The sequence below is a fragment of the Panthera uncia genome, chromosome B1 (assembly GCF_023721935.1).
Source record: "Panthera uncia isolate 11264 chromosome B1, Puncia_PCG_1.0, whole genome shotgun sequence".
Classification (NCBI taxonomy): Eukaryota; Metazoa; Chordata; class Mammalia; order Carnivora; family Felidae; genus Panthera; species Panthera uncia.
In genome coordinates this window covers 93,303,330-93,317,393 of record NC_064811.1, presented here as the reverse complement: position 1 = coordinate 93,317,393, position 14,064 = coordinate 93,303,330, and the positions used below count along the sequence as shown (strand labels likewise).

At 35.4% G+C, this 14,064-nt stretch overlaps 1 protein-coding gene across 15 annotated transcripts in view; it reads left to right on the top strand.

Moving 5' to 3' along the window:
- Positions 1-14,064, top strand: part of CAMK2D (calcium/calmodulin dependent protein kinase II delta) — a 312,759-nt gene that overhangs the window by 222,832 nt on the left and 75,863 nt on the right. For 9 of the 15 annotated variants that reach the window (XM_049631068.1, XM_049631071.1, XM_049631067.1 and 6 more), the window contains exons 6-7: positions 1,632-1,704; positions 12,277-12,379. In XM_049631068.1, coding sequence (XP_049487025.1) covers positions 1,632-1,704; positions 12,277-12,379 — 176 coding nt within the window. Of the gene's footprint in view, positions 1-1,631; positions 1,705-2,645; positions 2,722-12,276; positions 12,380-14,064 lie in introns of those variants that run through there. The other 6 variants (XM_049631079.1, XM_049631081.1, XM_049631082.1 and 3 more) reach the window with 3 other exon arrangements.

Below are 14,064 nucleotides of genomic sequence, written 5' to 3'. Positions count from 1 at the left end.
TTATGTTTGAAAGATATTGGTTGGAATTAAAATAGAAACTGTTTTCACTATTGAAGAACCCTACAGATAACAGGGTAGACCCTATAAGTTGGATCATTTTATATGCATGTTTCTATTAAGTTTTGGAATTCACTATAAGTTAATTTTTAGGATAGGTCCTACAACAAAATCAAGGAGAAGGAACAAATCTTCCCACGTACAAACATAAAGAAAAAGTCTTTCCTTACTAGTCCTCAAGAACTTAAGAATTGAATCCATTCTCACTAGCAAAAAATGATGTAATTCATTTAATTTGAATTATTGTTTACTTCTTTATTTTGCATTATTCATTAAACCTGATGACTTACACCTGTGGTTGAAGAGAAAGTGAAATATTTCTAAAAAGTAATACAAAGTGAAGGGAAAAAATTCATAAGATTTAAAAAATAATTACCAACACACACTCAAATAACCTATATAGTCAAAAAGTAAACGATGTTTAGCCCCTTTAATGGTACTCTTTATAGAGTTAGCATTGGAAAATCATAACCACAGTCATGTTTTTTTTACATTCACATTGTAAGAAATCAGATGGTGATTACTTTTTATAATTCAAGGATTTACTTTGAAGTAATATTATTTTGTACATTAAGTGGTTGAAATGTCCTTATTAAAATGTTTGTTAATGAATATAGCTCTATACATAACCTGTATTTGAATTGCACAGTAAATTTGTACAAAATACATCAGTGTGATCTCTATTATTTTATGTCAGATGACAGTTCATGGGACCTTACAGGTGCCAATCAATGATTTATCCCCTTTAATTAGCAATCTGTTTGACATCAGCGAGCCTTTAATAAGAATAGTATAAATTGTACTTTTTGACATTGTATAAGCAAAAGTTTTCCTTCACTGAGGTGTATGGAAATGTATCTAACAATTACTAGTGTTCCAGGGTATTAAAAAGTTGTTTGTTTTTTTTTTTTTTCCGTAAGTTCCTAGCCCTTCTCCAGAGTATGCCTCTCCTGAAGAGGGATTTATTTTATGTCGTGGGTTTACTTGAAATTTTCCCTCTGTTATTGAGACTTGCATTGGTTTTCCTCTTAAATATTCTACAAGAAGCACCAGTTCTAAGTCAAAATGATAAATGTGTCCCTCCATTTTTTTAACCCTCGTTTCACCTGCCACTTCATCTGTGTTTACCCTCTTGTTTCAACACCTATGTTTAATTGTGACCTCAGATTTTAAACAGTTTAGATGTGTATGAGAAATACTCATAAATTTTATATTGCTAAAGGAATTTCCCAGAGCATTATGGGAATATTTATGAATTTTTCTCCTTGAATATGGAAATTTTGACTTCTATATACAAGTGATTTAATATGTACACTTGCAATGAAAAAAACACACAACTCAAATTGTTTTGTCTGAACATGTCACAAACTCTATGTTGGATGTCATTTTTGTTAGAACCAGAATTAGCTTTATTCAGCATTATTAAATTCCAATGTAAAGCTAAAAATATGTTGTGAAAATATAATTTTTGTTTGTTTGTTTGTTTCGTTTTAACTTTCATTTTATTTTGTATTCAATGTGATTATGTACCTTTAAAATGTTCTCCCTTCCATTCTGCCCTTGTATCTTTACAGTCATTGTATACAGCAGATTCTAGAAAGTGTAAATCATTGTCACCTAAATGGCATAGTTCACAGGGACCTGAAGGTCAGTATATGGAGTCCATAAATCTGAATCAAAGGAGGTTTTTTTTTGTTTGTTTTATTTCTGGGGAAAGGGCAGAGGGTGGGTATTTAAAATGGTTCCCTTGCCTTTCCCAATTTTTCCCTAAAATGACTACATGATGAAATGATAATGCATGATGCCTCTTTCAGTTTGCTCATCTACAGGCTAAATATACATCATAGCAGAAAGGAAAGGACAATATTAAAAACACAACCTGTTAAGTTTCCAAGCAGTAAACTACCAGAGGCGGTTTGGGGGCAGGCTTTCCTGAAATGTCCAGCATTCACCTGGAGATAAACTTGGCCTGTGATGTATGTCCGCCTGTAGATTTAAACACCACTTCTGTTCTGAGACCATGGGTTGCTGTAGCAAAACAACTGGCTACACATTGCTCCATTTGAGTCTGATGAACCCTCAGGCAAGAGGTAATAATTGCCAGCTAAATTAAAGCACAAGAAGTTAATGATTTATCAAAAATTCATTATGTATCCTAATTTCACCTTAATGGTGCCTTGACTGCTAATGTGACAGCCTTTGGAATGATACTGAAAAATGGGAGGGAATAAGGAAGCAGTTTTTTTATATGGGGTGGAGGTGGACCACGACAGCTATAAAAATTTGACTTGCATTCCAGTTCTTTTCCTATAAGAATTTAGAACTAGAAAATGAGCTCCTGAATTAAAATATTTTTAAGAAGGTTTTTGTCCTCAAACACGTGGATCCACATTTTCTCTCACATCTGGCAAGATCCTGATTGCGCTGAGGTAGTAGTCACTCTACTTGAGCAATATGTTTACATTACTGAAGGTGGTAAAATACAACCCAGTTGTCTGCTGGTTTTGCACTGTAACCCAGTCTCTCTGAGGGTATACAGACAGTGAGTGTAAGCTTGGAACTAACACACGCCCCCTGGTGTTTGCATGCAGTCATTGCATTCAGCAGATCCTGGAGGCTGTGCTACACTGCCATCAGATGGGCGTAGTCCATCGGGACCTGAAGGTGAGTAATGCTGTTGGAGAAGATAAACCACCACACAATTCTTAATGACTGTTCAGCTGCAATTATGCCTGTAAAGGCAAAAATATGAGCAAGAAAGTTGTGTGGACTCATTCCAACACATTACGAAAACACATTCCCTTACCACAGTCTCACTTATTTCATCTCTTCTCTGATACACACTTGAGACTTACATAAATCCCATTTCATCCCGAGAAATAATGTCCTACCATTAACAATAAGTAGGTTGCTATATTTCTTTCCTCCTAAGAATATAGCACTTAATGTGACTTTGAGTACGATTGATGGTCTCTTCTTCAGTCTGAACTCATTCTGTGGACATTGATCAAACATACTATTTTAGAGTCATACTGTGTATACCTAATATAATGTAAATAGTTATGAAAATTATAAAGAGAGTAGAGATAAAGTCATTGAATATGTTTTTGGCCCAAGTTATTGGTGCTAAAGGACCTCCGTTTTGGGCTCTGAAGTCTCTTTCCCTCAATAGTAGTTCCAGGAATTCTGAGGACATTGAGGCTTCCTGGCTCCTTGTTTATTTACATTCCTAAGTACTAAGATACTAGTGCCTTTTAAAACAGATAGGAAAAAGGTCAAGCAGATTTAATGTCAAATAATATTTATGTAACCTGTATATGGACTCATACTTTTAAGACTTCACTCAGTTTCTGATACCATTGAGGATGAAAAATGTTCAGATCACTTAGAAATTAAACAGTTCAGGGGAAGGCTTCTCTTTCATCCAATCTCTGTCCCCTTCTCTCAGCACTCTAGTTTCACTTATGGAATTTCAGGGATCTAGTGAAGGCCTATAAATTTAAGTGAAAGTACTGGGTGGGCAAAATAGCAAATTGTGAGCACTATGTGGTTGTCATTCTTTGTTTCAAGCCTCAGCCACTTCCAGGCATTAGTACAAATGTGGCCAAGTAATGTAGAATGTCAACTGTGTGTGTTCAGTGGGAGGACCAGGGCTGGTTTCTCACTTGCAGACTTCCCTAGTTACGATAAATTGGTAAATCCGTAGTTACCATTCATTTAGTATGCTCTGGAAGAATATATCTCTAAGGATCCACAACAAGTTACTTGAAGATGTGATGTGTAAGCAAAGTATCACCTTAGTCTCTCAGATCTTCCTTCGATTTCAATTTGAGTCTGAGAGCTTTAAATGTCAAAAGCAAAGGTATGGTTAAGGGCATTTTCTTTTGGAGAGCCAAGATGGGACTGTGTGCATCTGCTAACGCTTTACCAAATGTACCCATCAGGATTAAGGAAAAACAATATGTTCCTTTGAAAATTCATATCTTTGGCAATCACCTCAAGAATTCCCTACCAGACATGTAGAGAAAGTCCCCGTTTTGTTACTCCTCCGAGCTCTCACTGTACTACTATCCTAAGTGAATATACATGAGCATACACATTTATTTGTACAATTTTATCAGATACTCAATTTAATACATTATCATTTGAAATATTTTACTCCATGTTATGTAATTATAAGTATACTCTAAAAGCCAAGATTGAAAAAATGTTAATTCTCTTACATGACCTTAAAATCTATCTTGTGGGGTCATGATATTGGGCTTCTGTAAGTGTTCCAACTCAGCTGAGCTCTTCAAAGACTGGAGCTTTAATCAGAGATGGCAGTGGGTCTAGGTTGTGGGCTGTGCAAAAATATATTTTCTGACATAGGAGTTAAATTCACTAGTTAAAAACTCAGGCAGGGGGCACCTGGGTGGCTCAGTTGGCTGAGCATCCGACTTCGCCTGAGGTCATGATCTCGTGGTTCATGGGTTCGAGCCCCGCGTCGGGCTCTGTGCTAACAGCTCAGAGCCTGGAGCCTGCTTCGCATTCTGTGTCTCCCTCTCTCTCTGTTCCTCCCCTGCTCGTGCTCTCTGTCAGAAATAAAGATGAAAAAAAAATGAAAAATTCAGGCAGGTGATTTTTAGGGAGGCCTGATACCAAAGGAAATAACCTGCACATCACCCAACAAAATGTTTTTGTTCTCCATCCTTATTTTGATTTTGGGAGAGGATAGGAGTATGCTTTGTGTAGAGCTTGTTATAATTTTTGTGATTATCTTGGTTTCTGTCAAATTCCTGACTTGAATAGATTTCAGTTGAGTCTAGTTTTCAGGGCATGTTTCAGTAGGCCATTTCATAACATGATACGAGAGTTCATAACATAATAAAAGAATATATTAGAGGAAGTTTATACACACACCCTGAGTGTGCTAAATCTCTGATTTTATGTCTTTTATATCTACACGTATACTTTATCTGCTAAGTATACTGCTTGTAATAGTATATTTGCCAATATATAAAATGAAAGAGATAGGTAAAATTTTTTATTATCAGGCTTTAAACAAAAATTTGCCCTCCTATTCTTAGGTCATATATTTTTGTTTCCATATCTTGATTCATTTGTTAATTCGTATATAATACAGATGTTTGATGCACAGTTTAATTTGTCCATATCAGTGAGAGAAAAACACAGAAAGTGTTCTGTTTTCCATCCTTATTAAAGGCACCTACAAGCATATGAGTACTGTACAATTTGTTTGTAAGCCCATCCTAGAACAATAGCTATATTACTGTAATACCTATAATACCTACTTATAATACTACCTGTAATACTTCACAGTACCTAATATAGGACTTCATACCTAGTAAATACTTGTGGCATATGCTTTCAATTTAGGAATGAATGAAACTCAATGAAAAGCACATTTACAATATAAAAAGCATCATTGAATAAGATAATTTTTGTGGATGTTAGTTAATATTGAATAAAGAGGATAAGTATATCCTCTTTGATATGGTCATAACATAAAGATCATTATCTGAATAACTGCCACTCTTGGGAGCTTCTTAGACAGTGGAATCCACCAGATGGAAAATTATAAGGACCTAGAGACAAGGCTGAGGCATAGCAGACAATTAGGGGACGTCCTCAAACAAGCAGTAGAATAAGGTTCCATGTGGTGGGATATTAGCATAAAGGAAGCACATCAGTCAGAGCCAGACAGCATCCAGTGGATACACAAGCCTCTTGTCTAATGTGCAGCCAGTGTCAAACCTAAGCAATATTAAGGAGTATCTACCAGTGGTGACATAATTATGGTACTATAGTTGAATATGATTCTCATCTTTGGGAGAATTTGGATCAAGGTGAGATGTTAGTAATAAAAATGATAATAGCTGCCATTTATCGGGCATTTACCATGTACCCTATACTATGATATCATATGAATCTTAAGAGCTTTATGAAGAAGGCGCTTTGATATTCCCCATGTTGCGCAAAGAGAGCTTTAGCAACCACTAGTGAAAGAACTTACTCATGGTCACTCAGCTAGTGAGATATGATTTGTGCCCAAGCATTTTGTTTCCAGTGTCTGCATACTTAATTGCTACCATTTCTCAATTCGTTAGTTGGATAAATCAAAAACTTTACAGAGGCCGAAAAATAGATCAAATGATGATGGGAAAGTAATTTCACCGGCGACAGTAAGAATTGGGAAATGATTTTAAGATTTGTGAATCAAATGATTAAAATGATCCTGCCTATGGATGTTCCAGAACTACACAAAATCTGTATCATTAGGAATAAGAGAATAAGTTACTTTTTAAGATATAATATGGAGTGGAGGGGGACAATATAATTTGCCAATAGATTGGTGTCCGAAGTATAAATTTCTTATTCAGGAAATCAGTAAAGTGGCATTGGTCCCAGCCTTGGGAAAATGAGGCATAGAGAAGAACGATATGCATTTGCCACATGTAATTTAGGCCACATCAGACAATCAGTTTGAAGTACCTAAAAATAGACTGTTTACAAAGAATGGATTGCTATAACTCAGTGTTGAGTGTTTGTGAACTGAGGATTGAAAAGTCAGGTATAAAGAGAGAGGAACAAACATTCATCAAACATGTCTTGAGTACCTGTTGAGGCACTGTCATAACTCCGGGCATAAATTACAGAGCAAACTAAGAACAAACCTTATGTGGATAGAACCTATAGGCCACTGAATAAAGATCATTTTAAAATATGTATCAGGGCTGTTCCTCCCAGAAAGAAGGATATACATCACATGAATAGTGCACCCTGAAAAGCATTAGGTTAAAAAGGTCGCAGTAACAAATCACAGCTCTTGAGGTCACAAGAAGTAGAGGGATATCAAACCAGATGTGTTCTCTCATTTAAGAGCCTGAAGAGTACAGTTTCTGTGAATCAGTTAACAGAAGTCAAAGGAGGCAGCTCTATAGCTGTGTTTTATCATATAACTGTATTTCACACAAAGTGGTAAGATTTCTTCAGTTCAAAGTACAGCAGAAATGGTTACCAAACTACTTCATGAACACCAATCTGGTTAGAAGACTTCATATACACACAATAATCTCTTAGCAGCACATCGACACCTGTAAACTGCCTTAGCAGAGAATGAGCTACCTCCTGAAAAACAATGTTATTTAATGGAAAAGTCATTAGGTCAATAGATGGAGAAAGAGAGGGAAGAAGAGAGAGAGGTATAGAATAGGTTTTTAATGAAGGTAATAATTCTGGAGATTTGGGGGCACTTGAAAACTTTTATAGGAATAAAATTAAATTTCAAACCAGAAAAGAAAGAAATTAATTTTCTGGAGGACCATGACATGTAATAAATCCTCTTTAGCAATAGATATATCAAATTGTGAATGTCTGTTTTGAATAATTATAAAATCACAATTATTCCACTTTTCTCAGAAGCATACTTAAATACAAGTTTAACAAACTTATCATTTGTGTATAATGTATGTCGAGGTGCTTTAGAAACTATGTAAGTGATAAATTCCATAATTCATTAGTCATTCTGGTGTCTCTTTATTGAACCTGACAACTGTGTGTCAAGCCATAGAGAAACAGTAGGTGATTGAAACAGTCCCACTGTGGTCACCCTCACTTCTTTCAGCCTACCTGAAAATATGTGCTAATGACGTAGAAGTAAATAAAAAAAAAACAGGAATGGAAAACAGACAATTCTAAGGAACTTGCTCCATATATGCATGGTGGTACAAATAATACTTCCTAATCACAGACTTACAGAACATGTGTCAGCTGAAAACTCCCTGTGCTAAATACATAAATTCAGGCATCCATTCCATATAAAAATAAAAACAAAAGTCACTTGTACCATGTGCACAAAAGAACTTCTACCATGTTCATGAGTGAGATTGGTATTCAAGCTTTGCAATTCATGCAAACTTTCACTTAGTTTATTTCTAGGAGCTTTGTTCACACCTTCTTTGGCAAAGGAAAAGTGACTGAAAACACACCAAAGCACAGAATGCTTATCTTCATGTTGAAATAATTGATACACTTCAATAGAGGAAAGAAATCTAAAAAGACAATTTCAGTTCCTGAAAACTAATATGCAAAGAAATGTAAGAATTAAATAATAATGGAATAATGAAACTAATAACTAGCTGTTTTTATAATATTCATAAAGGAAAGAGCTATAAAAAAAAAGTAAAGCACACATGATGTTGCTGCACATGTATAGTCCTAGTATTTGAGTTTTATTGGCTAGATTTATTGGCTGTGATATGACTGATGCTGAAAATGGTCACCACTTTTGCCAAATCAGTTCCTTCATAAAGATCACACTAATTTAGAAATTCTCATATGTTTGTGAGATTTTTGAGAAGCAAGATTGAAAATATGTCTCATAAGTTCTCCCCCTTGTCTTATTTGGATATGGGTAGTAAATATTTTTGAGTATTTCAGATTCTTTTGCAACTAGCTACTTAGTGGACTGTCTATACCAATGGTATAAAACTTACCCATTTTTAATCCATTGGAGGAATTCCCTCAGTCTCACATCTTTAAAAGAAGCAATCAGAAAGCTGGCTTCAAGTCCTCCATCTTTTTTGATGTCTCTACCTCATTTAGACACTGAGGAGTTTGAGTCATTTTATCTCCTATGCCAGTCTCTGTCCTAAAAGTGATTCCAGCAACTTGCCTAGGTACTTTGAGATATTTGAACAGATTCAAGAAAATCTCAAATCACAACTAACAAAGTTGCCTCTGCATCCATATGGAAGTAGAAAACAAAACTTGCCAACAGTTGCTGCTCATTACAGCTGATATGCTATAAATGGTTGTTGACACTAAGACCAGATGTCATGGAAAATCCTGCATCATTAGGAAGCAATTGGGTGGGGAAGGAACCTGTGTGTGAGAACATCAGTAGAATCTATTTAAAAACCGACCTAAAAAGTGATCGCATTATAGGAATTTAGAGATAATCTCAATATATAAAGATTAGCATAATAGATTGCATTAAATTTAGGAATATAGACATCCTCCAAGTTATAAACATTCATTGCAAATGTGATGTGCATTTGAAAGTTGAAGGGACTCATTAGCTCTAAGACTGTGAGTTACCCATGTCCACACAGGACATAAACCTAGATCTTCATCTTTTTTCTAGGTCATCATGTTGCCCATTTCTCTCATGTTCATCTGTACATTGGAAAATCTGTGTTTCTGATTTCACCTTTCTCCTTTGCTTTACAAAATCAAAATAGTCGAATAGTAGCAGATAAGAGTGTAGTGGTGATCCTTTTTAAGGAAGCAGCCACTAATTAGCTGTAAGATTCTACCATTTTAGCTTTTATGAAATATAGTCACAAATTATCTTCCTTTCTGTCGGTGTTCAGAATTTGAACTAACCTACTTGCCAACAAACTTTTGTAGTACAACATTTTTTAAGTTGGAAGCTATATAAATAGTAGAACATGATAACAGGATTATTCAAATTTTGGATATATTCCAGAGAGTTGTATATAGTTCAAATCTGTGTGCTATTTCTAATGTTTCATTGAAGCTGGTCATTAGAAGCAATCTTGTGATGAAAGCAAAGAATTTTATGAAAGCAAAGAATCCTTTAATAAAATCAGTAAGCATCCTGATTTTACAGTTTGCATTCCATAATTCAATATTTTAGGTTTGCCTAAAAGATATGTACAAACATGAGGCCATTTTAGTGCTATTAATTTTTAAATCTACACAGTAACCTTGAAAGAGCCCTGCCTTTTCCTGTACATAACTGCAGCTGAACAGTCTTCATGGGTAGAAGGTGAAACACTGATCCAGATGGATTATTTCCCTGGATGACTCATGAGGCCCTATAGAGAGGTCTTCTAGGTCATCTCTAGGTATGAATATTTGCCCCAGTCATTCAGAGGCCATGCATGATAAAATTCTAAGGTGTTCCATTTCTTCTGAATTGGCAGATACTTGGTGTTTAAGGGCATAATGCACACAGCACTGCCAAGAAACGTTTTTGATCTAGTGATAAGAATAAAAGCACATTAAGGGCACCTTTTGGAATGAGCACTGGGTGTTGTATGGAAACCAATTTGACAGTAAATTTCATATATTAAAAAAAATAAAAATAAAAAAAAAATAAAAAGATTCAGCCAAGCAAAAAAAAAAAAAAAAAAAAGAAAAGCACATTAAATATTTTAAAAGTTTACTTACTGATGGCGCTGGCATTTTCTCAACAACTTCAGTATTATTTGATCTAAAAGACCCCAAATGACTGAGATTTCTAAAGTGATTGGAACTCTCCTTGAATGAGTGTGGTTGACAAATTAGGACAGATGTGTATTAGCAGAGATCTCTGACATCTCAATGCTTTTGAACGTGAAGGTTACAAAGAACTAAACTATTGCTTAGAGTTTGATGTGGTTTTTCCAAGTCATTTATTCCATAAATTAATAGCTGGAAATCACATTGTGATTAAATTAGAAAATGCGTGAATGTAGTGGGCCATAAATTTTATTAATGAAAACAAAATGTCAAATATTAATAATATAACATTGTTAGGTACTGTACTACATTAATAGACAACAGAGTTCCAACTAATTTTGAGTGTTAGGTTTTTACTAAAAGTTATTTCAGCCTGGAGATCTTTCATATCCTTGAGACATCTTTATCCCAGTGTCCACATTAAATTACCATGTGTTTAGTGTTGAGGTGATTAAAAAAACAAACAAAAAAACCCTATCAGCCCTAAGAAATTACAAAGTTTTCCTTACAGTTACCTATTGTCATAATAGTGATGAATCTGATGGCAGTGAACAGCAGTAGCCCGAAGAAGCTGGTACTTGATTAAAACTTACTTGCCTACACTCTTATTTCTTGTAGACTTAACCTAATTTTTTCCAAGTTCTGGTTATGAGTCTTTGCTAATTTGCATGGCTGGCTTAATCAATAAATATTGGTTTAGGCTGTGTTTATACAAGGTCAAAACAACCAACAGAATTGCTTAATTCAGTAAGAAAAAGTAGCCATTTCATGAAAAAAAAATTATATTAGTTTGCTAACACATAAACAGAACCAATTTGAATGACCTGAATATGTAGATTTCCAGACAATTGTTTTGGCACTTGTAGACTCCATTGTTTCCCAACTTTTTTCAGTCCGAGGCACACATCTAAATTTACTGGGTTTTAGCCCAAGGTAAGAACATGTTGAACTACACTCCCAAATGTGTACTTGGGGATGGTGGACTTCACTGTATGTCTTAATCAGCCTCCTTTTCCTGACCGTCTTCTGCCTTTAGTTCCTAAAATCCACAAAGGCGGTCTGGGGAAATTCAGGATTTTGCCCTGATGCCTGTTTTCAAAGTTCCAGTGTGTCTCGATGCCCTGGTTGGGAAACAGGGATAAATAGACACAGCCTTATTCCAAGACTGAGTTATCAGTCCTTGAACAACAATAAATACCCAAGAAAATGAAAATATGTATTTCTTATAGTATTCCAACATGTGAGAACACATATATAAAGAATGATTTGAATCACACTTTGTAGACATATAAATTATGTTTTAAAAAACTGGCTTATGAAGAAAAAAAGCTAACTATAACATTTGGCAAATAGTAGTACACTCTTCCTGCCTTTAAGAATAAACAGATTCTTAAAGACAGCAATTTAATACGTAATTCAGAATAAGACTCCAAAATTTGTTCAGAAATTGTTTGGAAACATTGAGGAATCAAAATCACTACATTTGGGTCCAAACTCTTGAAGTCAACTAGGATTTAATTTGCACAGTTTCATTTGCCAAATGTCTGTAGATTGGTCCAACTCTTGTTATCATTTTGCCAAGTTTCCTTCTGCTGAAAATGTCTGTGCTCTATTAGGCTTCTAAGTCAATGTCCATGGCCAAGTCTGGACCTCAGCAGCCCTTGGAAGCATGTGAGCAGGTCAAGACAGGTGCTTCCATTCATTTGATCTCTCCCCAAGTGTATTCTCTCTTCTGCCCAGTATCTCTCTAGTACATTTTTGCATCTGTCTGAAGCCTGCACACATGATAATTTTTAATCATTTTTCTAACCATATTTTCCCTGAGATTTAGGAATGACAGTCTCCTGGAGAGAGGACAGTGCATGACTTTTTTTTTTTCCTATTCTTACAAAATATGTTGTTAGTTTTGAATAGTCACTTAAAATAGGTTCTCACTTCAGTCTCTTTTTTTTTTCTTTCTAAATAAAGCCTGAGAATTTGCTTTTAGCTAGCAAATCCAAGGGAGCAGCTGTGAAACTGGCAGACTTTGGCTTAGCCATAGAAGTTCAAGGAGACCAGCAGGCGTGGTTTGGTGAGTAGGGCCTCTCTCTACTTCATGCTGCTCATTCTCTTCTGGCTCATTGTAGCCCACTTCCCAGCCAAAATAAGACAGAAATGTTGCCTCTAACAACAACCTGACTAAATTTGAAGACATTAGATCTTTATAAGCACTTAATTTTACTGACATTAAAGGGTATATGATCTAGAAGTAATTTAAGGGAAAATACTAATATGAGAACAGTAACACATTGACTTTTTCTTAAGGGATGAGTGAGAAAATGAATCCTGTACCAAGAATTAATGGGGAGGGTTGCAGTGTTCAAAAAGGACTTATTTTTCATTTGAGAAGAAATTGATTGTTCACACAGAACCTTACTTGATGCCAAAAACTGCTGTATAAATAGGTACTCAGGAAATATGGACTATTTCACATATTTTTTGATTAAGAAATTAAGGTTCTAAAAATATTATAATATGTGTATGTGTGTGTTTACCTTAATTATCTTCTGTTCTTTAAACTTCCAGTTTCCTCTCTAAAATTTTGATAATTTTGAAATTTCTATATGATGAAATTTCTGTTTGTTTACAGTTAAGAAAGAAATTAACTGTGAGTTTAAATTAGAGTATAGAAAACCAGGCTTGTGGATTGTTTTAATATTTATCCTGTCAGGTTATTTTATTCACTTTTTTTTATGCCTCCGTTTTTGCCACTTCTCAGTACTGACCCAGTTTTTCATGTAATGTCCCAAAATATAACCTCTCCCCAAGCCTCAATCTTACTTTTCTGACTTTCAATGTATTGAGGTTAGGTTATTTTTTAAATGATTTTTTTCACTTCTCATTGCTTGTTCGCTGAACAACAACAGAGCGCTCAAAAAAATGCTTATTCCTTTTGTTTTACATGCAGACCCTCTCTGTGTTTTCCTAAAGATAAGGTGTGCACAGAGCTTCCAGGATTCATTCTGTCTCTAATCTGTCCCAGCTAGTAACTGGGAATAGATGACATGGCAGCCTTCTCCCATCTCCTCTGCCAGCAGCTTAATTTAGGACCTCATTTTCTGCTTCCTGTCCTGTTTCAGTAGTACCTGACTGTTACCCTTGTCCGTGAGTCCTCCTAAGCTTAATACTGTCATTTGCATGAAGTCTCTCCTCACCCACCAGATAAATTTAGTATCTCCAAATTTGGCATTTGGTTTGTCATATTTTGACATGTGAATAAGCTTGTTCCTGTTAATTGCAAACTCAGAGAAAGTAAGACCTAGAATAAGTACTGTAAATTGGAGATACAGTCACATCTTTGTATCCTGGGTAAGAACATGGTTGACACAGATAAAGAATATATAGTAATTTGGAGTTGGGGTCCAACAGGAAGTAGCAGGGTAATCGCAGAGATGGACTGAGTAATTAATGGGGATGCTTGAATTAAGCATGAGGCTCTGCCCCCTCAAGATGCTGACACTTTCATATCAATAACTATTTACCATGTAGTGTGGGAGCATCTTAAAAGAAGCATGCATGAAGTGCTGTGGAGCACAAGAGAGGAAGTCTGAAATTCTGCCTGTGGGGAAAGTTTCAGTGATTGGTGTGCTTTTCTGCCTCCCTAATGGGTGAATGAGAATTTGTTCACTAACATAAAGGCCATGCAGAGGGATCAGCACATACAAAATCTCAGAGGCATGAAACTATTGTTTCTATTTAAGGAATAACAAGAAATTT